The 26,210-nt window shown below is 49.2% G+C and overlaps 1 protein-coding gene across 3 annotated transcripts in view; it reads right to left on the reverse strand.

Annotated features, from left to right (window-relative positions):
* Positions 1–7,414: 7,414 nt before the first annotated feature.
* The window catches only part of SLC37A4 (solute carrier family 37 member 4), a 46,677-nt gene continuing 27,881 nt past the window's right edge, over positions 7,415–26,210 (reverse strand). For all 3 annotated transcript variants that reach the window (XM_044288720.1, XM_044288722.1, XM_044288721.1), the window contains 2 exons: positions 11,388–11,526; positions 7,415–8,348 (listed from right to left, as the gene is read on the reverse strand). In XM_044288720.1, the coding sequence (XP_044144655.1) occupies positions 8,182–8,348; positions 11,388–11,526 (306 nt within the window). In that variant the 3' untranslated portion in view covers positions 7,415–8,181. The remainder of the gene's footprint in view (positions 8,349–11,387; positions 11,527–26,210) is intronic.

A 26,210-nucleotide genomic window follows, 5' to 3' on the forward strand; every position in this document is an offset into this window, starting at 1 on the left:
CACAGAAAAAACAAACCCCACGCCTACAGCGAACCTCAGGAGGGCGGACCTGACGAGTAGTACCTCCTAGCTGCATAGGCTCGTCTAAGTCCGTACAGACTAACTGCTGCTTGGGAGGGGTTACCAATTTCTCTGATTCTTTCAACCTGTCCCTAAGGCGTCTCTCTATACGGATAGAAAGGGACATAACCGCATCAAGGGAAAAGGGGGTCTCATATAATGCAAGCGCATCCTTAACCCTTTCGGATAACCCAGAGCAGAACTGACTCCTGAGAGCCGGGTCGTTCCATTGGGTATCCGTAGCCCACCTACGGAATTCAGAGCAATACTCCTCTACCGGCCGCTCTCCTTGTAAGAGTCTCCGTAATCTTGATTCAGCCAGTGCGACTTGGTCAGGGTCGTCATATATGAGACCCAAGGCCCCGAAAAACTCATCCACTGACCGAAGAGCCTGGCAATCAGTAGGTAAAGAGAACGCCCAGGACTGAGGGTCCCCCTGCAGCAGGGAAATAACAACCCCCACCCGCTGATCTTCATTACCAGAGGAGTAAGGGCGCAGTTTAAAATATAACTTACAGGCCTCACGGAATGTCAAAAACTTGTCCCTTCCCCCAGAAAATCTGTCAGGGAGAGGGACCTTGGGTTCCGCAACAACCTGGTTACCAGTAGCAACCGCTGGGCTTGCGGTCAGTTGTAATTGCTGCTGTTGCTGGAGGACCGACGCCTTCAATCCTACCACCTCCAAAGACAGGCCATGAAATTGTTTGGACAGAGCAGCAATTTGATCCATACTGGATTCCAAGTAGGTAAAAAAATATTTTTTTATTTTTTTTTACCTACACAAAATAAGGGCCAGAGATAATGTAATGACCGGCAACACGCACAGGGAGGAAAACAGGGAAAGCCCTGCCCAAGGGAGAGGGAAAGGTGGTGACCCCTAACTCACCTTGCGGCTGGCACCTGACTGCCCTGACGTCCCTAGACGGGTTCCTCACCCGTGCAGCGATCACGTGCCTAAACCCTGGCTTTCCCTGAAATGAGCCCTAGATAGTGAACGGGCCGGTGGGATCGCTAGTCCGCACCACTGCACTATGAGGGAAACACCAGGGAGAGGACAGACAAATACAGACAAACACATACACCCAGGTGGGCGACCACAGCAGTCCACAAAGGTTCAACAGGGATCCGGAGGGTAGCGTTCTAAAGCAACAAGAAGAGAACGCAGCAACACAGCTCCAGTGGGTCAGAATAGATGTCCAGGCAGGAAGCTCTATCTCTGGCAACCAGAGAAGTGTGAGAGAGGAATATAAGGAGGTTTGGGAGTGCTGGACAAGGAACAGCTGAGGAGAAGGAGCTACGGATCCCTGAGTGAGCCAAAAGGGTTTGCAAAGCAAACCCAGAAAGCTACCATAAGGAAAACAGCCCTATCTTAAATAGAGCATGCAGCCAACCGCTGCGACTTCCTGACCCCCGGGTATAACGGAGTCAGGCGTGGTTCTCGATACCCTCGTGACACTTCTGCAATGTCACAAGATTTATTTCCATCCATTGTTGCATTAATTTTGCATTGATGATGGTAGAGTCTGACTGCTGCGCAAAGCCTTCTCCAGCACATCCCAAAGATTCTCAATGGGGTTAAGGTCTGGACTCTGTGGTGGCCAATCCATGTGTTAAAATGACGTCTCATGTTCCCTGAACCAGTCTCTCACAATTTGAGCCCGATGAATCCTGGCATTGTCATCTTGGAATATGCCCGTGCCATCAGGGAAGAAAAAAAAAACATTGATGGAGTAACCTGGTCATTCAGTATGTTCAGGTAGTCGGCTGACCTCATTCTTGGAGCACACACTGTTGCTGAACCTAGACCTGACCAACTGCAGCAACCCCAGATCATAGCACTGCCCCCACAGGCTTGTACAGTAGCACTAGGCATGATGGGGGCATCACTTCATCTGCCTCTCTTCTTACCCTGATTTGTCCATCACTCTGGAACAGGGTAAATCTGGACTCATCAGACCACATTACCTTTTTCCATTGCTCCAGCGTCCAATCTTTATGCTCCCTAGCAAATTGAAGCCTTTTTTTCTGATTAGTGGTTTTCTTACGGCTCCACAGCTGTTCAGTCCCAATCCCTTGAGTTCCCTTCGCATTGTCCGTGTGGAAATGCTCTTACTTTCACTATTAAACATAGCCCTGAGTTCTACTGTTGTTTTTCTTCGATTTTATTTCACCAAACGTTTAAGTGAACGCCGATCACGATCATTCAGGATTTTTTTCCGGCCACATTTCTTCCTTGAATACGATGGGTCCCCGCTATCCTTCCAGTTTTTAATAATGCGCTGGACAGTTGTTAACCCAATTTTAGTAGTTTCTGCAATCTCCTTAGATGTTTTCTCTGCTTGATGCATGCCAATGATTTGACCCTTCTCAAACAGACTAACATCTTTTCCACAACCACGAGATGTGTCTTTCGACAGGGTTGTTTAAGAAATGAGAAGCAACTCATTGCACCAGTTGGGGTTAAATAACTTGTTGCCAGCTGAAAGATAATCGCCCATGCAGTAATTATCCAATAGGAGGCTCATAACTATTTGCTTAGTTAAATCCAGGTGGCGACTTTTTTTTTTTTGGACAGGCAGTGTATGTCTATATGTGTTGAAGAAAGACGGCAGCACTCCAAATTGTGATGAAAAAAAGTGGATGGTTTATTAACCCATCTGACAGCAACGTTTCAGCTCTCTCAATGGAGCCTTTGTCCAGCTCCATTGAGAGAGCTGAAACATTGCTGTCAGATGGGTTAATAAACCATCCACTTTTTTTCATCACAATTTGGAGTGCTGCCGTCTTTCTTCAACATATGTACATGGGACCTTAGTCACAGGTCCTTGAAAGGATTTGCACCCTTTTTAATGTGTGCGGCTTTTTTCCCCCCCATTACAAATTATATATATATATATATATACACACATACACACACACACATACACACTACAGAGAACAGTACACTACTACAGAGGGATCTGGATAGATTGGAGGCTTGGGCAGATAAGTGGCAGATGAGGTTTAACACTGACAAATGTAAGGTTATGCACATGGGAAGGAATAATGGAAATCACCCGTACATACTAAATGGTAAAACACTGGGTAACACTGACATGGAAAAGGACCTAGGAATTTTAGTGAACAGCAAACTAAGCTGCAAAACCAGTGTCAGGCAGCTGCTGCCAAGGCCAATTGCATCAAAAGGGGCATAGATGCCCGTAATGATGAGAACATAGTCCTACCACTTTACACATCATTAGTCAGACCGCACATGGAGTATTGTGTACAGTTCTGGGCTCCTGTGAACAAAGCAGACATAGCAGAGCTGGAGAGGGTTCAGAGGATGGCAAATAAAGTTATAACTGGAATGTGACGAGGGGACATCCTCTGCGTCTGGAGGAAAGAAGGGGATTCTTTACAGTAAGAGCAGTGAGACTATGGAACTCTCTGCCTGAGGAGGTGGTGATGGCAAGTTCACTAAAAGAGTTCAAGAGGGGCCTGGATGTATTTCGGGAGCGTAATATTACAGGCTATAGCTACTAGAGAGGGGTCGTTGATCCATTGAGTCATTCTGATTTGTAAACAGTTCATCCAGCATTGAAGGGTTAAAAAGTTTTTCCAGTTTTATTAAGGATGCATGTTAAAAACATTCCAGGGCATACCGCTTTGCCATATTCAGTCAACGTGTAATACTGAGTTATGAGTGAGACTGTGTAACAGATGAAACGCATTGACAGAATATAGCAAAGCGGTATGCCCTGGAATGTTTTTACCATGCATCCTCAATAAAGCTGGAAATACTTTTTAACCCTTCAGTGCTGGATGAACTGTTTACTGTTCACACGCAGCTGGAGCGGAGTCCTGTGCACGGAGGCTTTATACTGCTATAGAAGCTGGCGTGAGTTCTCTTTTTAGTTATTCTGATTGCCTGATTGGATTCAGGAGGGAAAAAATTGGCCTTTACCGCAGTTTTTTTTTTTTTGCCTTCCTCTGGATCAACTTGCAGGAAAACAGGCTGAACTGGATAAACGGAGGGCTTTTTTCAGCCTTATAAACTATGTTACATTTATCAGTTATGTGCACAGCTCTACACTGCAGCTAAGCATGGGGGAAGGGGGTGTAGGTGCACACAATAGGACATGGTTGTACAAGCATGGCCGGAAAGGCAGACGCATAACAAAAAATGTAAACTTGTGTTGATTTAATACCTGCATGCAGCAGAGCATTGCGGAGACAATGGAAACGCCATGCTCCTGTGATGGGTCAATAACTTGTCGTGTGGCCTAGAGCATCAATTACAGCTTGACAACGACGTCTCCTGCTGTTCACAAGTCGACTTAAAGTCTGCTGAGGCATGGCATCTCACTCTTCTTGAAGATTCTGGGGTACAGAGTTATGAACCTCTACATGGCGACTCAGCTGGTGCCATAGGTTTTCAAAGGGATTCAGGGCTGGAGAAAGTGCAGGCCTCTTCATTTGAGGTCCCCCAGTCTCCAGCAGATGTTCCCTAATGATGCGACCTCGAAGAGCTGGCGCATTGTTGTCCATGAAGAAGAAATTAGTCCTGTGTTGTTAATGCAGAGGCACAATGACTGGATTAATGATGTTATTCACATAGTATGGGCTTGTCACTGTACCATTCACAAAGTGTAGGGCAGTTCTGTATTGACTAGACACCTGCCCACACTGTAACACCACCACCACCAAAGGCTCATCTGGTGACAACAGTGGCTAATGCATAGCAAGGTGCTGTTGATCAATTGTTAGGTGTTGTCTTGGTCTCATGATGGTAAAATGTGAACAGCATGATGAGGAGGACTGTTTAAATACTATTTCAAATTGAACCAGGAATGGGCGATTCATGGATCAAATACCTGTTGTGAATTTTGCAGTTAAGCTCCTTGTAAAGAACAGCAAGTTGTGCAAAAAGTGCTGACACATTCAACAGTTGGACAAGTGCATTCAAAAGTTTAGAGGTCACATTGAGTTCACCCATAAAGGTTAAAATGCATTTTAAGTTCATCCTGAAATTTCACCCACAAGCCAAATATCCCTAACTGTTTGTGAGTAGTGTATATACAAAATATTGTTGCACGGGCATTTAAAAAGTCCCCCAAAAAAAGACCCTTGCAACATTTTAATGGAAATGCTGGCATAGTGCCGTTTGTAAATGCCCCCCATTATTCTTTAAAAAGGTTTGGATATGTTCACACAAAGACAATGTGATCCACTGTGGGGTGGTCTAAAAATCCTTATGCATCAAATATAATGCAATGGTTGAAAACTGCATGAAATAATAAAAAAATAAAATAACACACCCACAGCATGCCCTCCAATCCTTGCAGATTTTTGCCGATAATTGTCCTTTTTGCGGTATCTGTGTTTTGTTGATCCGCAATTTGTAGACTGCAAAAACAGTTACAGTCATGTGCATGAGCCCTTATTCTGTAGGTAACCCATCCAGCATTTTACAAATATTTGCTGATCTTATTCTTCTTTCACATTCATCCTTTTCTCGCACATCTGTATACGTCATCTTTATTTTCTGAATTTACAATGAGAACATCACAATTTACATGTTATTCATGTGTCTAGCATTGTGCTACCTACAAAAAGGCATTTCCCATGATCCAGTCTTCTGGTTTTCCAGTTAATGATTAATACCGCCAAATGTACAGAGACAAATTCTTAAAAATGTGTTAGAATGTGCTGTAAGATGAAATATTACTATATCCATCATGTGTGACTAGGAACATTATTGTAAAGATCTAACACTTCACATGGAGAGGCTTCTTCAGCCCACGTCCATCAGTGTCTGTTAATTATACCAAGGCAAATTTAAAAAAAAAAATTTCAGAGCCTCCATCATGGAAAGCATACCATTGCATGCAGTGTAATTCTTCCTGTCACAATAATGGAAACTGCATAAAAAAAAAAAAAAAAATCGGATGGAGACAGCACGTCCTGAAGTAAAGCTTTATGCCACGTTTCAGCCTAGGAGGCCTTTCTCCCCTGGAGACCTGCACCCACCGCTCACCAAACTAGGCGTGCTGTCCTACCTTCTTTTTCCAAATGATGGAAACTGCGACTGACAGAGCCCATTATAAACCAATAGGCTCTGTCGGGCACTGGTGGTATCCATCATGCAATGGACCTGGCGTCATTAAAAACGGAAGCCGCAACAAAATTGTGAACTTGGCCTCAGACAACCCAATAAAATGATGTACGGTATGTCGTTTTAAAGAGGTTGGCCCACAAACAACAGTTGGGACCCCGACTGATCATAAGAACAGAGTTCCCCAGGTCCTCTGGGAGAATGTAGTAATAGTGCACGTGTGACCACTGCTCCATTCACTGTCTATGGGACTGCAGGTGGAACGGTTGGACCTCTAGAGATCATACATTTATCAACCCCTTTAAACATGTTGTCTTCATGTTAACCAAAATTTTTAGGCATTATTTCTTGACATTTTTTTGGGGGTAGAATATACAGAAAATTAATACAGTAATACAACTGTCTAATATGTTCTCTCCATCAATTCCTCACAGTTGTCAGAATCTCTGCTTGCTGTCACTGAATTAAAAAAACCTGTCCTGGTTGTGTGATGGACAGAGAGGTGCGGTGCTCGTTAGGGTTACGTTATGTAAATCAAACTTCTGTCTAGTTTGAAGGCAAATCAGAGTAAAAGTAAAAAAAATTAACTGTCCTTCATACTTCCCTCATGATCCACTCCTTATTTTGGCTTTAAAAGCTGCATCAAAAAACCTGCATGTGTGGCCATGCCCTAACGAGTCATACACTGGTATGTCCTTTCTATGACAACGGGCAAGTTTTTATCCACTACAAGTTCTTATGGAAGACTTCAAGCAGAAATGTTAAAAACCATAAAGAATTGATACAGAAAGAAATATCACACACAATGTAATATAAACCAGAATACCTCTTTTTAAAGGGCATCTGTCAGCAGTTTTGTACCTATGACACTGGCTGACCTGTTACATGTGCGCTTGGCAGCTGAAGCATCTGTGTTGGTCCCATGTTCATATGTGCCCACATTGCTGAGAAAAATGATGTTTTTATATATGCAAATGAGCCTCTAGGAGCAACGAGGGGCGTTACCGTTACACCTAGAGGCTCTACTCTCTGCAATCGTCACACCCTCCGACAGGGCCAGGCAGTATAAATGTGATCACACCTGGTCCTGTCAATCAAAGGGCAGAGGTCACAGCAGTTGCTGAGAGAGCTGAGCCTCTAAGTGTAATGGTAACGCCCCGGTTGCTCATAGAGGCTCATTTGCATATATTAAAACATCATTTTTCTCAGCAATGCGGGAACATATGAACATGGGACCAACACAGATGCCTTCAGCTGCCAAGTGAACATGTAACAGGTCAGTCAGTGTCATAGGTACAAAACTGCTGACAGATGCCCTTTAAGCCCTGACATTAGTACTGAGATGAGGCTACTCTACACATATATTGGAATATATGTAAAATATGTTCTAATCCTGTTCTCCCATTGGCCAGTAGTAACTGGAAAGTAGTGCAGAAGATGAAGATTCCCTGACTCTCATCAGCAGCTATCAACTAGAACTGCATAACCTTTCCCAAATATATTTCCTGACCTCTTGTATCTAAATGGAGCAATTCTATTGACACAATCCTATTCCAGATGTGAGATATTCCACTTAGTGACATAGGTCCAAGCCAAACCTGCTGTCTCCTTCATTTAGGTAAATGCAGTATTGTATATACAGTCTGACATGTGCACCGGCCTGCCCATCACCAGAGTCTCTTCCAAAATATGTAGATTGACTACAAGATTTCACATTAACCAGTGCAATTAGCTTTCACCGGAAGTCGTCCCGCGGTGATAGAGGTAACAATCTGGAATCTGAAGTGTTAGGTGACATTTTTCCTTTCGTTAGCACAGGAAGGGGAGGATGTCCTGCAGGTGGGACCCATCTGAGACTGAATGGGGAAAGGCCAGATGACCCGCTTGGCACACTGCGTAATAATCCTGCAGTAGTCAGAAATGAATGCTACCGATAACTCTGAATCCACCCCCCCTCCTCCCATCTCCTGATTTGTCTTTTCGTGTTCTTGCGTGTGCTTAGGGGAGGATTCTTGAACTCTGTCTCAATCAGATTTTTTAGGCAAGCGACCCATCTTGGTCTGGATGTTCCTCAGCAGAAAGAAGACTATGGTAACTGCTAAGCAGGTGATCTCAGCCGTCCAGAACGCTGTGTCCCAGCCATAATGTTTGGCAACTGTGCTGAAAGGTAATCCGGCGAGAAATCCTCCAACTGCAAAGAAAAACGGTTTCAGTAAAAAATAAATAAATAAAAAAAAATAAAAAAAACAGCTTTCAGCTCTGACAAGTATCATGCCTCATTCACACGTCAGTGTTCGGTCAGTGATTTCAGACGGTGATTTTGAGCCAAAGACAGGTGCGGCTCTAAACACAGAACAGGTGCAGATCTTTCCCATATACCTAATGCCTGTGGAGGCTCCAATCCTGGTTTTGGCTCAAAATCACTGATGGAAAAATCACTGACAGAACACTGATGTGTGAGTGAGGCATCAGTGAAATCTAGCATTATGTACAAATGTCAGTCCTTCTTGCGGAGGTCTATGGAGCAGAGCAATCCTTCTAGGGGACAATACCTCCATAGTGTGGAATGCCACAGAATATACTTCCTTCAATTCCCAAGAGTAAATGGAACCGCATATATAAGGCTAGAAGTCCTCCCAAGCCCTTGTCATATTCGCGTGTTAAGACACAAATACAATACATAAAGTCAATGAAAGTTTCTTTATGTAAAAAATGTAAAATCATACAATCCACAGATTCTTTTTAGCATATTACATCTGTGACTCATTGACATAAAACATTTGTAACTTACTAAGCATTGCCCATATTACTTTATGAAAAGTCCATATGCATCAATCCACATGGACAGGTTGAGCGTGAGCACACCAGATCCCCACCAGGAACTGTCCTTGTGGATTGGTAACTATGGACATTTAGGCCCCTTTCATACGGGCGAGTAGTCCGCGCGGGTGCAATGCGTGAAGTGAACGCATTGCACCCGCACTGAATCCTGACCCATTCACTTCTATGGGGCTGTGCACATGAGCAGTGATTTTCACGCATCACTTGTGCGTTGCATGAAAAATCGCAGCATGCTCCTCTTTGTGCGTTTTTTCACGCAACGCAGGCCCCATAGAAGTGAATGGGGTTGCGTGAAAATCGCAAGCATCCGCAAGCAAGTGCGGATGCGGTGAGATTTTCACGCACGGTTGCTAGGAGACGATCGGGATGGAGACCCGATCATTATTATTTTCCCTTATAACATGGTTATAAGGAAAAATAATAGCATTCTGAATACAGAATGCATAGTAAAATAGCGCTGGAGGGGTTAAAAATAATAACTCACCTTAGTCCACTTGCTCGCGCAGCCCGGCATCTCCTTCTGTCTTGATCTTAGCTCTGTGTAGCAAGGACCTTGGATGACGTCACAGTCATCACATGATCCATCACATGAGCTTTTACCATGGTGATGGATCATGTGATGACCGCAGTGACGTCACCACAGGTCCTGTTGCTACACAAAGCTAAGATGAAGACAGAAGGAGATGCCGGCTTCGCGATCAAGTGGACTAAGGTGAGTTAAATTTATTTTATATTTTTTTTAACCCCTCCAGCGCTATTTTACTATGCATTCTGTATTCAGAATGCTATTATTTTCCCTTATAACCATGTTATAAGGGAAAATAATACAATCTACAGAACACCGATCCCAAGTCCGAACTTCTGTGAAGAAGTTCGGGTTTGGGTACCAAACACGCACGATTTTTCCCACGTGAGTGCAAAACACATTACAAGGTTTTGCACTCGTGTGGAAAAATCGCGGGTGTTCCCGCAACGCACCCGCACATTTTCCCGCAACGCCAGTCTGAAAGAGGCCTTAGTATAGTAATATGGACACTGCTTACCAATGTTTTAGGTCAATGAGAAATCTGTGGATTGTACGATTTCATCTTTTCAATATAAAGAAATTTGCGTCAACTTTACAAGTGAATGCAACAGAATATGACAATGAATGAACGTCTGTATAAATCCATGAGAAAAACCTTAGTGATTAAGTGGACTTGAACGTATACCAACTTTTTCGCTTTGTAACACGCATTTTTTCCTCTCAAAAATGGGGGAACAGGGCAGTCTGTCTTATACAGCAAATACTAGTCGTTATGGATGAGTGAACTTCTGTTTTCAAATTCTGCATACAAGGTTCGGGTTATCTAAGAACTTATGGTCCGTGGCAGCAGAATCCATAACGGAATTCTTACATTACCCGAACCTTGTACGCCGAACTTGAAAACAGAAGTTCACTCAAAACTACTAGTGGGCAATTCCATTATGGGAGCGCTCACTAGTATGCAGGAGGCGCGGGGAGTTATGAGCTTCAAGCGCTGCCTGTACTCACCACTCCCTGGTCTTCTGCTGCCCGCTCTGTACTGTCCTTACTGCATACGGCGTCAGGATGTAGTGTGTGCACTATGATCTGACACTGCACGTCAGGTGACAGTCCAGGGCGGCCCCTGAGAAGACCAGGTAGTGAGACTGCAGGAAAGAACGACAGACCTGGAGAGTGGCAGCAGAGCAGGAGAGGTAAGTAAATTTATTTATTTTAGCTCTGATCTGACATTTGACATGGGGGTCGGATCTGAAGTCTGATGGGGGTCTGACATGGTCTGATCGGACGTCTGATATGGGGGTCCAGCATGGAGGTTTGATTTGGGGGTCAGATCTGAGGTTTCATACAGGGATTTCATCTGCAGATCTGATATGGTGGTCTGATGAAAAATATACATATATCTTTTTTCTTATTTTCCTCCTTTAAAACCTAGGTGCGTCTTATAAAGCGAAAAATACTGTAGTTTCGGATCACAGCAGCCTATGGGTGCTGCATAATGTATTCACAACGTGGTCATATGCATTAGGTCTTACTGTGTTAATACTGCAAAATACGTATAGGGGAAGTATCCGAGCCGCCAAAACTGCAGCTCGGATGCGGACCAAAACAACGGTCGTGTGCACGAGGTCTTAATGTCGGTTGAATGCTCATTCAGCTGATAACTATCTCTTCAGACCCCTCTGTACACTATGCATACATGTGTCAATCACGCCAAAACCGGCAGGTTAGGCTCATATTCATTTAATGAGTATGGTGGTTAAGATTTAAAATGTAATTTCATAAGATGTGATCAGTAGAAATTCATACAAACTACTCCAGTGAAAAAATAAATAATAAAAAAGTTACTTTACAAGTTACACTTACCGTTAGCTGACAGGGCCACAATCGCATGGGAGGTACCGCAGAAATTTGAAGGGGCACTTTCATTGGCAATAACTCCAAACAGAGCTATGGGACCATAAGAGCAAAAACCAAAGACAGCTCCAAGAATCAGGATCCACACCTAGCACAGTAAGAAAAATGGATTTTTTGTACTCACCGTAAAATCCTTTTCTCGTAGTAGGCATTGGGGGACACAGCACCATGGGTATATGCCCAGCTGCCACTAGGAGGCTGACACTAGAAACAAAAAAGTGTTGGCTCCACCCAGGTGGGCTATACCCCTCTGCTAGAGCCAGAACAACTCAGTCAGTACCAAAAGCAGTAGGAACGCCACCCCTGAACCAAAAAGAAACGGAGTGCCAACAAGTCTTGAACTGGGGAACCCGACAACCACAAGCAAACGCCGGAACCACGAACAAGAACAAATGCTCCAAGGAAAGGGAGGGATCTGTGTCCCCCAATGCCTACTACGAGAAAAGGATTTTACGGTGAGTACAAAAAATCCATTTTTCTCGTGCGTGGCATTGGGGGACACAGCACCATGGGACGTCCCAAAGCAGTCCCTGAGGGAGGGAAGAAGATCGCCAGACGGCAACCTAAAGCACCGCTGCCTGCAGAACCTTACGCCCCAGGCTGGCATCAGCAGAAGCCAGGGAATGAATGTGGTAGAATTTAGCAAAAGTGTGAACTGACGCCCAGGTGGCGGCCCGGCAAAGCTGGGCAGCCGAAGCCTGATGACGCACCGCCCAGGAAGCTCCGACTGCCCTAGTCGAATGAGCGGTCAACCTGGAAGGGGGAGCGCGACCCTTCGCGGCGTAGGCCTCCTTGACAGCCGACCGAACCCAGCGAGAGATGGTGGCCTTGGAGGCAGGCAGACCTTTACGAGGACCCGCCGGAACCAGGAAAAGAGAATCCGAACGACGGAAGGGTTCCGTGAGGCGAAGGTACCAGCGGAGAGCCCGAACAACATCCAGGCAATGGAGAGACTTCTCCCGAGGGTGAGAAGGATTAGGGCAGAAGGAAGGAAGGATAATCTCCTCATTGATGTGAAACGGGGTGACAACCTTAGGGAGAAAAGAAGGAACGGGACGCAAAACGACCTTGTCCCGATGGAACACCAGAAAAGGCGACCGGCAGGAAAGCGCCGCCAGTTCGGAAACCCGACGGATAGAGGTGATAGCCACAAGGAAGGCAACCTTAAATGACACAAACGACAGAGAGATGTCTGCCAAGGGCTCAAAAGGAGAGGACTGAAGAGCATCAAGAACAAGATTCAGGTCCCACGGCTCCACCGGAGGACGAAAAGGAGGGGCTCGGCGAGCGACACCCTGCAGAAAAGTCTTAACCTGAGCCCGCGTGGCCACAGAACGTTGAAAAAGGACCGAAAGGGCAGAAATCTGCCCCCTGAGAGAAGCCAGGCGAAGCCCCTTATCAAAACCAGCCTGAAGAAAGGCCAGAATATTAGGGACCGAAAAAAGGAGAGGACGAGAACGTGCGGACTCGCACCAAGCAAAATACGCCCTCCAGGTCCGATAGTAAATACGGGCCGACTGGGGCTTCCGAGCGCGAAGCATCGTCTGAACGACAGAGTCCGAGAGACCACGGGCCTTCAGGATCGCGGTCTCAACAGCCACGCCGTCAAACGAAGCTGCGGTAAATTCGGGTGGAACAGAGGGCCCTGCGAAAGGAGATCGCGACGCAGGGGAAGACGCCATGGAACGTCGGCGAGCAGGAACACGAGATCTGCGTACCACGCCCTGCGGGGCCAATCTGGGGCCACCAGAATCGCCGGCACCCGGGCCGCCTTGAGACGCTTGAGCACTCGAGGCAGAAGAGGGATGGGCGGAAAGAGATACAGAAGGTCGAACTGGGACCAAGGCAGAACCAGGGCATCGACCGCAAGAGCTTGCGGATCCCTGGACCGCGCAACATAGCGCGGAAGTCTGTGATTCAGGCGAGACGCGAAGAGATCCACGTCCGGAACTCCCCACCGGAGACACAGTTGATGAAACACTTCCGGGTGGAGAGACCATTCGCCCGGGTCGACGAGCTGACGACTGAGAAAGTCTGCCGCCCAATTGTCGACCCCGGGAATGTGGACGGCGGAGAGAACGGGAACGTGTTCCTCCGCCCATCGCAGGATCTGAGAGGCCTCTCGCAGGGCCATCACGCTCCTGGTGCCCCCCTGATGATTCAGATAAGCCACGGCGGTGGAGTTGTCCGTTTGAATCCGGATCGGGAGGCCGCGCAGACGGGAAGTCCAGTGCGACAGTGCTAAGAAAATCGCCCTGAGTTCGAGAACGTTGATCTGCAGGGAAGATTCCTGAACAGACCACAGACCCTGAACCGTGAGGGACTCGAACACCGCTCCCCATCCCGAGAGGCTGGCATCGGTCGTGATCACGCGCCAACTGGGGGGGAGGAAGGACCGGCCCAGGGACACCGTCCGGGGAAGCAACCACCAGGAGAGATCCAGACAAACCTGAGGAGGGAGACGAACGAGGCGCTCGAGACCCTCCGGGGACTTGTCCCACCTGGACAGGATGAACATCTGCAGGTCCCGAGAGTGGAATTGGGAATAAGGAATGGCTTCGAATGAGGCCACCATCCTCCCCAGGACGCGCATACACGTCCTGATGGTCAGAGAGGACGGCCTGCGGAGAAGATGTACCCCCGCATGAAGAGAAGACACCTTCTCCGGGGGAAGGAACACCCGCCCGAGGCGAGTATCGAACAGCATTCCCAGAAAGAGCATCTTCTGGCGTGGGACAAGGGAGGACTTGGAGTGGTTGACAAGCCACCCGAACCGAGCAAGAGCCGAGAGGGTGATGCTCAGGCTGGACAGGTTGTCCTCGGGAGACGGGGCCCGAATCAGAAGGTCGTCCAGGTAAGGCACCAGGGCGACCCCCCTGGCACGAAGAAGAGCCACTAGGGGAGCTAACACCTTGGTGAAAACCCTTGGTGCGGAGGCCAGACCGAAGGGAAGGGCTACAAATTGGAAATGAAGCGAACCCACCGCGAAGCGAAGGAACCTTTGATGGGAGAGGGCGATGGGAACGTGGAGATAGGCATCCTGAATGTCGACCGACGACAGGAACTCGCCCAACTCCAGGGAGGCGATCACGGACCGGAGGGACTCCATGCGGAAATGACGGACCCGGACAAACCGATTGAGCGCCTTCAGATCCAGGATAGGACGGAGTGAGCCGTCCTTTTTGGGGACGGTGAACAGGTTCGAGTAGAAGCCCCGAAAACGTTCTGACTCTGGAACCGGAACGATGACCCCCAGAGCGCGCAGGGAATGAATGGCCTGAAAAAAACTGTCTGCCCGGGCGGGAGACATGGGGGGGGACGTCAAGAAGAACCGACTGGGTGGGAGGTCGGTGAATTCGATTTTGTACCCCGAAGAGACCACCTCGAGAACCCAAGCGTCTTCTACGTTTGCCCGCCAAACATCCCGAAAGACGAGCAGGCGCCCTCCCACCATGACGGGGATCGAGTCATGCTGAAGGAGGCTTAGTGGGCTGGGGACGAGCGGGCTTGGGTTTGGCGTGCCAAGAGGGCCTGGACTTGAAGGAAGGCCTGGAAGGCTTCTTGTCAGATCGGGCAGGAGGGGCCCGAAAGGACCGAAAGGACTGCGTCCGGGAGGACGATCCGGGGAAACGACGGCGGCGAGGCTGATTCTGAGGAAGAAGAGAACTCTTACCTCCAGTGGCCTCGGAGATGAGCTCCTCTAAGCGTTTCCCAAAGAGCTTTCCACCAAGAAAGGGAAGAGAGATAAGAGCCTTCTTAGAGGCGGCGTCCGCCGCCCAGGAACGAAGCCAGATGGTGCGGCGGATAGCCACAGAGTTGGCGGCCGCGCGCCCAGAGCGGCGAGCCGATTCCATAGAGGCGTCACAAAGAAACTTGGAGGCCTGATAGATCTGGGAGGCAAGCACTGCCAAGTCCCCCTGCTCAGAGTCAGCAGGTAAAGCACGGAGAAGCTGCTTTGCCCAAACGGCGCATGCCTTGGCGACCCAAGAGGCGGCAAACGCAGGACGGATGGCGGCGCCCGCTGCGATGAAAACGGACTTGGCCAAGGAGTCGACCCGTTTATCAGCGGGATCCGACAAGGAAGCCGCATCAGCCAGGGGAAGCGTAGTAGCCTTCGCCAGACGAGCGACCTGAGGATCCACCAGGGGGGGCATCGTCCAGAGATTGACCGAATCCTCAGAGAAAGGATAAGGAACATCAGAAGCCTTGGTGAGATGAAGGCGCCGATCAGGGTGACGCCATTCCCTGGCAAGGAGAGCGTCCAGATCCTCGTGATTGGGAAAAACCACAGTGGACCGCTTAGAGCGTCGGAAGGACACTGCCTCCATGGAGGAGGACGAGGGGACATCCTGCACGTGGAGTGCGTCCCGCACGGCTCTGATGAGATCCTGCACTGCTGCCGACATCGCCGAACACCGCTCAGATTCAGAATCTGAAGCGGAGGAGTCCCCAGGAGCGGCGGAAGCGGCTGAAGAAGAAATCTCACCGGACTCAGACCTAGCCGGGGAGTGATCCGGGGAAACTGAGGAGGAGTGAGACCCAGCCGAGACCGTACGTGGTCGTTTGCGGGACCGAGAGCCGGAGCGAGGCTGGGAACTGTCGCCAGGCGTATCACCAGCGGTAGAGGCCCTGCCAGAGGCGGCCGCAATCTGGGCAGGGAGACTGTCCAGAGACTGCGCCAGGGATTGGGAGAGGCTAGCAAGGCTACCTATGGCCTGGGACAGGGTAGCAGCCCATTCCGGGAGAACCGACAAGGTAGAGGCCGCAGGAGCGGACTGGGCGGGCCCGGGGGTGAGGCACTGCACACAGAGGGACGTAGGCTGGCCGCATGGGAACTTCCTGCTACACACAGAGCAGGCGTAATGAGTGGAAATGGCGGCAGGGGGAGTGGGGGCCTGACCAGAGGAAGACATGATGGCCTCTCGGTGGTGGAACCTGAAAAGAAGAGGAAGGAGTCAGCCAGAGGCTGCCTACCACGACCAATGGTGCTGTGTCCCAGAAAAAACCGAAGCTGGAGGATCCGGAGCGCACAGAGTGAGGACGCACCACAGCTCAGGCAGAAGGAGAGAGAGAGAGCGTCCGGCAGAAGAACCGCCCCCCTAGCAGCCCGCGCTGGCGCAGGATTGGGCGGAAAGAAGAGAGGCCTCCGGAGGAACGCCCACAAGGGGAGAGGCAGAGAGGAAGCCCGGGAAGCCCAGGAGGCGGAGACGACGCCCGCCCACGTGACCGCGGCCTAGGCCAGGCAAAAGCCGCGGCCTCTAGTATGCCAGGGTGCCGCCGGAGGAGAAAAGCGCCGCCGCCGGCAGGCCCCCGCCCGCCAGCGCAGGAGGCGGAAGCGGCTAACAAACAGCCAGCGCCGAGGGAAGGCAGAGGAGGGGACACAGCCACCGAGGTAGGGAGAGCGAGGGCCGAAACCGGCCGTCTTAAAGGGGCCGACACCATTAAAAAAGGCTCCAGAATGGCGACCCCCCTGAGAGCCCAGCTTACTAAGTGGAGGTGGGGGGGTGGAGGGGAGGGGGTTGGGGCTGAAGCACATACTCACCCTCCGATTAGTTCAGGCGCAGCATGACCACCCCCTCGGCGGACTCAACACGGAAACCGTGGGTCCGCCGGAATCCACTGCGGAAGCAGGTCACGTTGGGGACTGGGTGGCTGCAAGGTACCGAGTACGCGCCCGCAGGGGGACAACTAAGGTGGAACACGATGGAGCCGCCCCTGCTACCTGTAGAGGAAAAAATTAAAAGAAATAAAAATAAAAGATAAAAAATTAGCAGAAAAAGGACCTGCTAGCAGGTCATGTCTGCCTCCTACGGACACTAGAACTAGACTGAGTTGTTCTGGCTCTAGCAGAGGGGTATAGCCCACCTGGGTGGAGCCAACACTTTTTTGTTTCTAGTGTCAGCCTCCTAGTGGCAGCTGGGCATATACCCATGGTGCTGTGTCCCCCAAAGCCACGCACGAGAAATCAGATTAACAAGGCAATAAAAGAATGACAGCGTCATCATGGATGTGGCCAGCGACATATAAATCACAACCTATAGTTAACTCACATGAAGAGGTATGGCCCATAACAACTGTATTCTTTCCCTTTCTACTAGAGAAGCGTTTCCTAATCCAGTCCTCAAGAACCCCAGCGGTTCATGTACTGAAGATGTTACATGGGAGTAGCCGTCGTGGAGTAGCCGTCAGCTGATTTGCCGACATCGATCGCTCCTGAACCCCCACTCACATGCATGCTCAACCACTCTTATTTTCCAGGGGCTGGGGCAGAGAGACTCTGCAGATTGGGGGAACGGATAAATGCTGCCAAGCGCAGGATGCTCCTCTCAAAGCCAACTGTGAAGAGGGTCCTGACCCTATCTGTGAGCTCTAATTAAAGGACATCTGTCAGCAGATTTGTCCCTATAAAACTGGCTGACCTGTTACATGTACACTTGGCAGATAAAGGCATCTGTGTTGGTCCCATGTTCATATGCGCCAGCATAGATGAGAAAAAAAAACTAGATTGTTGTACTTACCATAAAATCTGTTTCTCTTCCGTTCATTGGGGGACACAGGCTTGACCATGGGTATAGTTGCTGCCACTAGGAGGCAACACTAAGCACAAAAGTGTGAGCTCCTCCCTCCAGCTATACCCTTCCTACAGGGACTAAGCTAAAGCAGTTAGTGCAAAAGCAGTAGAAGCAAGAACACACAGGAAACCAAACGATGTACAAACCCAGAACCACATGGGCCAAAAGAGGCCCGTAAAAAAAAAAAGAGCTGTCCCCCCCAATGAACGGAAGAGAAACAGATTTTACGGTAAGTACAAAAATCTAGTTTTCTCATCCGCATCATTGGGGGAGGACAGGTTTGACCATGGGACGTTACAGAGCAGTTCCAAGGGTGGGCCATAAACAAAGAAACCTTCCGGTCAATTAGAGAACTGCTGTCTGTAAAACTCTACGCCCCACAGAAGCGTCAGAGGACGCAAAGTTGCGTACTCTGTAAAACTTTGAAAAAGTGTGCAAAGACGACCAGGTAGCCGCCTTGCATACCTGAAGGGTCGAAGCCCCATGATGCATTGCCCAAGAGGCCCCTACTGCCCGAGCAGAATGAGCTGTAACCCGGAAGGGTGGGTCCCGATCACTGACGCGGCACGCTTCAACAATGGCCAAACTAATCCATCGGGAAATGGAAGCTATGTAAGCAGTCAGCACTCGTCTCTGCCCCTCTGGAATGACAAATAGCGAATCCGTCTGTCGGAAAGATAAAGTCTTATACCAAATCCAGAGTGTGGAGTGACTGCTCACGAGGAAAAGACGGGGCAGGACAAAAGAAAGGTAATATGATCTCTGCATTGATATGGAACGCTGACACAAAATTCGGAAGGAAGGACTAAACAGGGCAAACGACTACTTTATCCTGATGGAGGATCAGGAAGGGCGATCGACAGGAAAGATCCGCAAGTTCCAACACCCTACGGATGGAAGTGATCGCAACTAAAAAAGCCACTTTGTAGGACAGGAAGCGAAGGGACACCTGTTGCAAAGGCTCAAACGGAGATAACTGAAGAGCGCTGAGCAGCAGATTAAAGGGCTTCTATCACCCCCCCCATTGTGCAATTTTCATTAGTCGCGACATTAGCTACTTGCTAATGTCAGCTGAGTGCAATCATACATGTCCTACCTTTGTCTGTGGCTTATTTCTTGTAAAAATCATACTTTTATCATATGCAAAGTAACGTTCCTCGATCGGCACAGGCGTACTGAGTGAAGGACGTGCGCTTGCCAGCTCCTTCCTAAGTGCGCCTGCGCCGATTACATCACACTACACCCGGAAGAGAAGACTGCAGATTATCGCTGATGCCGGCAGTCTTCTCTTCCGGGTGTAGAGTGACGTGATGAAGGATCTGGCAAGCACGCGTCCTTCACTCAGAACGCCTGCGCCGATCGAGGAACGTTACGGCGCAGGTGCGGTAATTCAGCAGTAGATGGGGCCAGCGGGAGGAGGAGAGCGCTCGCTGGCCCTGTCTATCAAGAGGAGATGGGGCATGTCTAGAAGCGGCAGATGCAGTGGCTACCAGCAAGTACATGCCCAACTTGCATATATGATAAAAGTATGATTTTTACAAGAAATAAGCCACAGACAAAAAGGTAGGACATGTATGATTGCACTCAGCTGACATTAGCAAATAGTTAATGTCGGCTAAAGAAAATTGGGGGTGACAGAAGTCCTTTAAGGTCCCAAGGATTCAACGGAGGGCGGTAAGGGGGCACAGCGCGCGCCAAGCCCTGCAGATAGGTCTGAATCGCAGACAGCAAAGCCAAGTTCCACTGAAATAAAATGGAAAGAGCCAAAACTTTGAGGGAACTGAGAGCCAGTACCAAGTCCATGCCCGACTGCAGGAAGGACAAGAGTCGCGGCAGCGAAAAATAAATGGGGGACAGCTGGTGGAGCTCGCACCAACTAAAGTAGGACTTCCAGGTCCGGTGATAGATCCGGGAGGACGATGGCTTTCTGGCAGGAATCATGGTCTGGACAACAGCATCCGAGAAACCCTGAGCCCTTAGTACGGTGGCTTCAACAGCCATGCCGTTAAATGTAGAAACCTTAGATTCGGGTGGAAGATCAGTCCCTGAGACAAAGGGTCCTCCTGAAGGGGAAGACGCCAGGGTTCGTCGGCGAGGAGGGAGACCAGGGATGCGTGCCACACTCAGCGTGGCCAATCCGGGGCCACTAGAATGAGGGGCGGACTTTCGGACTTGATTTTCCAGAGAAGACGCGGAAGGAGAGGAAGAGGAGGGAACACGTAAGGAAACGTGAACTGACTCCATTGAATTATGAGAGCGTCGTACGCCAGGGGATCCTTGGGCCACACAACGAAGTTCTCGAACTTGTAGTTAAAGGGAGAGGTCCTGAGATCCACGTCCAGCCGACCCTACCGCTCGCAGATCGCTATAAAAACCTGCTGGTGAAGAGCCCATTTGCCGGGATCGAGACGCTCCTGGCTGAGGAAGTCGGCGATCCAGTTGTCGACGCTGGGGGATGTGAACTGCAGACTGAGAATCAGCGCAGTTTCTGCCATGGCTGCAGGGCTCCAAGTGCTGCCCTGCTGGTTGAGATACACCACCGCCGTGAAATTGACGGACTGACGTGTGTCCACGTGCCCTGAACGGAGAGATTTCCCAATACTCCCCCCCCCCCCCCAGCCCCGGAGGCTCGTGTCCGTTGTCAACACCGTCCAGCGGAGGGGAAGGAAAGATCGGCCCGACATCAGCATCGGGGAAACCAACCACCACCTGAGTTCCCGGCAGGTTTGATCCGGGAGGCGTACAAGCCGATCCAGGGAGGTTGGGGATCGGTCCCAATGGGTTAGAATGTCCCACTGAAGAGTCCTGGTATGGAGCTGAGAGACCATGTGACCCAGAACCCTCATGCAGAGATAAATGGGGAGAGGACGGGGCCGCAACAAGGGAAGAATCTGAAGCCGGAGAGTGGATATCTTCTCCGGGGGCAAGAATACCTTGGCCTGAAGGGTGTCGAATAACAATCAGTCGCTGAGAAGGATGGAGACATGACTTTCGTCAGTTCAGAACCCATCCAAATCGTTCTAGGGTGTCCAGGACGATGCGCAGGCTGTCCGCCGTTTCCCCGAATGATGGACCCTTTATCAGGATATCGTCCAAGTATGGGATCGCTACTATTCCCCAGGCATGTAGCAGAGCCATGACCGAGGCCAGAACCTTTGTAAAGACTCTGGGAGCTGTGGAGAGACCGAATGGGAGAGCCACAAACTGGTAGTGAAAAGGAGAAATTTCTGGTGACTGACGCAAATGGGAACATGGAGGTAAGCGCCCTTGATCTCTATCGAGGCCAGGAACTCCCCCGGTTCCATGGACGCGATGACCAATCTGAAGGACTCCATCCGGAAGTGGCGGAGCCGAAGAAAGAGGTACAGGGCTTTGAGGTCCAAGATGGGAACTACAAAGAGATTGAAGTAAAACCGGCAAAAACGGTCTTGAGCAGGAACCAGGACGATCACTCCCTGCCGCAGGAGGGTGAGCATGGCCTGAAAAACGGAATTGGCGGCAGAGGGAAAGGTCAGAGGAGATCTGTTGAAGAGCGTCCTGTTCTGTGGTAAATTAGTGCTCTTACCACCTGTAGCGTCATAGATAATTTCGTCCAAGCTTTTGCCAAAAAGTCTGCTGCCGGCGAAGGGAAGGGCCGTCTAAGCTCGTTTTGAGGCATTATATGCCGCGCAGTAGGAGAGCCAAAGTGTATGGCGAATAGCCACCAAGAGAGCTGACAAGTCTGGCCGCGTCCAGAGAGGCTTTGCAAACATAAGAACTGGCCTGGGAAAGCTGCAGGACAATATCAGAGAGTTCCTCCAAGTGGTCCCCAGCATAGCCTTTTTGCCCACTCACCCATAGCTTTGCTGACCCATGTAGAGGCAAAAACCGGGCAAAGTGCTGTGCCCACTGCTTCAAAGGATGACTTTGCAAAAGCTTCCAATTTTTTATCCCTGTGGTCGGAAAAGGAAGCCCCCTCTGCCATAGGCAAGGTAGTATGTTTTGCCAAGCGAGATACAAGAGGGTCCACAATAGGGGGGGGACGACCACTTTGTCAAATCTTCCAGAAAGGCATATAAGATGTCTAAGCGTTTAGGCAAAGTAAAACGTCTGTCAGGGGAATTCTACTCCTTGGAGAGAGAGGAATCGAAATAGTGGGGATTAGGGAAACATTTTGGCGAGCGACGGGAACGTCTGAAAGAAAAACTCGAGCTGGCTGATGAGGGTGTGGGGTTCTCAACCTTTAAGGTTTCTAAAACCGCTGAAATGAGGTTGTCTACCATAGAGGACAGTTTTGAAGACTGGTCCTCAGAAGATACAAAGTCTGCATCTGAAATTTTTTCTTCAGAGCAAGCCTCCTCCAGGGAGGACACATCCGAGCTAGACTCTCTGGGAGGCGACGCAGATACCCTTCTGGTGGAGGGTGGTCTGGCCCGTTTTGCAGGGCGACCATGATGGGAAGTGGCCACAGGATCCCCAGAGTCAGACTGGTCAGAGGGGTGCCTAGCGGACAAACGCCCCAGAATTTCCACGATGGCTTTGTTGGTATGGGAGACGTCCTGTACCATCTTTGACAGGGAACGCGCCCACGCCGGTTCTACCATGGGCTAGGCAGGAGGGGCGACTGGGTCAGGGTCAGAGCCACTTGGCGGTGGGGCAGAGCATGAAGAGCAGAGGGGATCTTACTGACCGCATGGAAATTTAGAGCGACAAGAAGCACAGGCAAAATGGCGTACAGAACTCGCCGCCTGCTTTGGGGCCTGGGCTCAGACATAGTGATTACTTTGTAGTGACAGGAAGAGAAGGCAAGACCCTGTAGGAGGGGGGGGGGGGGGGGGGAAGCCTACACAACCTGTGTCCCTCAATGGAGCTTATCCAGAGCCTGTTGTCAGAGTCCTGCAATGGTCCTTCTGCAGTAGGAGTAGGCGGAGAGCAGAAAAGAGAGCCAAGAATCTGCGCCAGGAGAAGATGGAGTGGGGGGAGGAGGGAGCAGCTCATGCCCAGCCCCCATGTACAAATGTTTGCATCGCAATCCCCTGTGGAAGCAGCAGGCCCGTTCTGTCCGGTCCCCGAAGAGGAGAGGGGTCACGCTGCCGCCGTAAAGAAATTCTCCTCTCCCCTACCCCTAAAGATAGTGGTGGTGCTGTGACATACCCCGGCCAAACGAATAAGCCGGCCGGAATAGGCTGCAGAGAAGCCGGCGAGGACAGGACCAGAATACTGGGAAGAAGCAGAAGGTGGCCCCAGGTGACTACCTAGTAGAGACAACGAGACCTGACATTAAGCCTTCCCCGCCCCCTCCCTCAGCCGGGGGGGGGGGGGGGGGGGCGACACCTGCCAAAACTGAGGCCTCTGGGGAAGGTAAGCAGGCCTCTGTGGGGCACATTCCTATGGGAAAACCTGAGAAGGGGGAGGGAGGGGGCCTTGGGGACTTAGATATTACTCACCAGTCTGGCGTCTGGCTCCAGCAGGGTCACCAGCTTCGGTGTGCTGCTCCTTGGTTAGGGTTGCTACATCGGTAACAGAGGGGACTTAGCGGAGGCCTGACCTGGTGACCTGAAAGCTGGCGGGATACAGAGGCTTTGGGAACCTCTGGTCCTCCTTGCCTTCTGGAGACCGGGAACGAGCAGCGGGCTTGGGGACCCCCTGGACTCCCGTCTCCTGGGTGGTAACAGATAAACCAAAGTTGAGTTGTTTGGAAGAAACACACAACACTATGCGTGGAGAAAAAGAGGCACAGCACACAAACATCAAAACCTCATCCCAACTGTGAAGTATGGTGGTGGAGGCATCATGGTTTGGGGCTGTTTTGATGTGTCAGGGCCTGGACGGATTGCTATCATCGAAGGAAAAAAGAATTCCCAAGTTTATAAAGACATTTTGCAGGAGAACTTAAGGCCATCTGTCCACCAGCTGAAGCTCAACAAAAGATGGGTGTTGCAACAGGACAACGACCCAAAGCATAGATGTAAATCAACAACAGAATGGCTTAAACAGAAGAAAATACGCCTTCTGGAGTGGCCCAGTCAGAGTACTGACCTCAACCCGATTGAGATGCTGTGGCATGACCTCAAGAAAGCGATTCACACCAGACATCCCAAGAATATTGCTGAACTGAAACAGTTCTGTAAAGAGGAATGGTCAAGAAGTACTCCTGACCGCTGTGCACGTCTGATCTGCAACTACAGGAAACGTTTGGTTGAAGTTATTGCTGCCAAAAGAGGTTCAACCAGTTATTAAATCCAAGGGTTCACATACTTTTTCCACCTGCACTGTGAATGTTTACATGGTGTGTTCAATAAACACATGGTAACATTTAACTCTTTGTGTGTTATTAGTTTAAGCAGACTGTGATTGTCTATTGTTGTGACTTAGATGAAGATCAGATCACATTTTATGACCAATTTGTGCAAAAATCCATATAATTCCAAAGGGTTCACATATTTTTTTCTTGCAGCTGTAGCTAAAGGGAGGAGCTCACACTTTTGTGCTTAGTGTCTGCCTCCTAGTAGCAGCAGCTAGACCCATGGTCAAGCCTGTGTCCCCCAATGATATGGATGAGAAATTATGTTTTAATATATGCAAATCAGCCTCTAGGAGCAATGGGGGCGTTACCATTACACTTAGGGGCTCTGCGCTCCCTACAACTGCTGCATCCTCTGCACTTTGACAGGAACAGGTGTGATGATATTTTCACTGCATGGTTCTGTCAATCAAAGTGTAGAGGGCGCAGCAGATGCAGAGAGAGTGGAGCCTAGAGGCTCATTTGCATATATCAAAACTTTATTTTTCTCAGCAATGCGGGCACATATGAACATGGGACCAACACAGATGCCTTCTGCTGCCAAGAGCACATGTGACAGGTCAGCCAGTTTCGTAGATACAAATCTGCTGACAGATGCCCTTTAACAATATAGCGAGTCCACTGGTGATCATTTCTTCCATATACTGCATATGTTGCAATGTATGTATGATTGTATGTTCAATCCCTCCAGTCATATACTTTTCTACTTTAAATGGGGCTATGTGTTGCAGGCAAAAAATTTATTTCTGTATAAAAGGTGCGATCAATGAAACATGAGCAAACTATTATTTGTGGTTTGATAACTGGACGTGTTTACAGAAGGCAACGATCAGGAATGAACATTTGGGCAATAATCACTCCTCCATCTAAGGCTACTTTCACACTGGCGTTTTTGCTGGATCCGGCAGGGTTCAGGAAAAAACGCTTCCGTTACTGATAATGAACAGATCCGGTTGTATTATCTTTAACATAGCCAAGACGGATCAGTCATGAACTCTATTAAAAATCAATGGAGGACGGATACATTTTCTATTGTGGCAGAGAAAACGGATCCGTCCCCATTGACTTGCATTGGGGGTCATGCCAGATCGGTCTTGCTCCGCATCCCAGAACGGAAAGCAAACTATAACATGGTGCGGTTTGCTCTCTGGTATGGGAACACAACTAAAAACGGAACAGAATTCATTTTGGAGCAATTTGGTCTGTTCCGTTTTGTCCCCATTGACAATGAATAGGGACAAAACTGAAGCTTTTTTTTTTGGTATTGAGCCCCTATGATGGATCTCAATACCGGAAAACTAAAACGCTAGTGTGAAAGTAGCCCAAGAGGACCTTGACTGTATATCAGCTGATAAAGCATGTTGCACTGCAGCACGCTGGGTCTGTCCTGTCAGTGTATTACAAGCAACACAACATTATTACTATATTTTCTAGGGTTTTATAGCTTTACAACATTCTGAATGATTTGTCAGTCTATAAAATAAAGGCGCACTCCGGGCAAAGTGCAGGACCTGTGAAGGCGGTGCGTGATTCCAAGAACAATAAAGAAAGAATCACCCATGTATAACAATGTATTGGCGTTGCCTGGACTGTTCCTTTAAAGGAAACGTGTAATGAGAAAATGACCCATCGTATATACATCTATACATGATAGAGTTTTTATGTTAAGCATATTTTTGTTCTAGAATTTTTGGCGATTGCTTTTGTAATTTTCCATGTCACTATCTATATTTAAAAAACAATCATAAAAATCTGCAGTTTTCACATCGGCAACTAGGCCTAAAATATGTAAAGACTTCAGGGCACATTTATTAAGACCATGTTTTAGACGCCAGTCTTAATAAAGGCCATGCGCTGGCTCTGCCAAAGTTATGAAGAGGCGCCGGCCTCTCCAAACCTTCAGCGCATCCAGCACCA

The sequence above is a fragment of the Bufo gargarizans genome, chromosome 4, assembly GCF_014858855.1.
Source record: "Bufo gargarizans isolate SCDJY-AF-19 chromosome 4, ASM1485885v1, whole genome shotgun sequence".
NCBI lineage: Eukaryota > Metazoa > Chordata > Amphibia > Anura > Bufonidae > Bufo > Bufo gargarizans.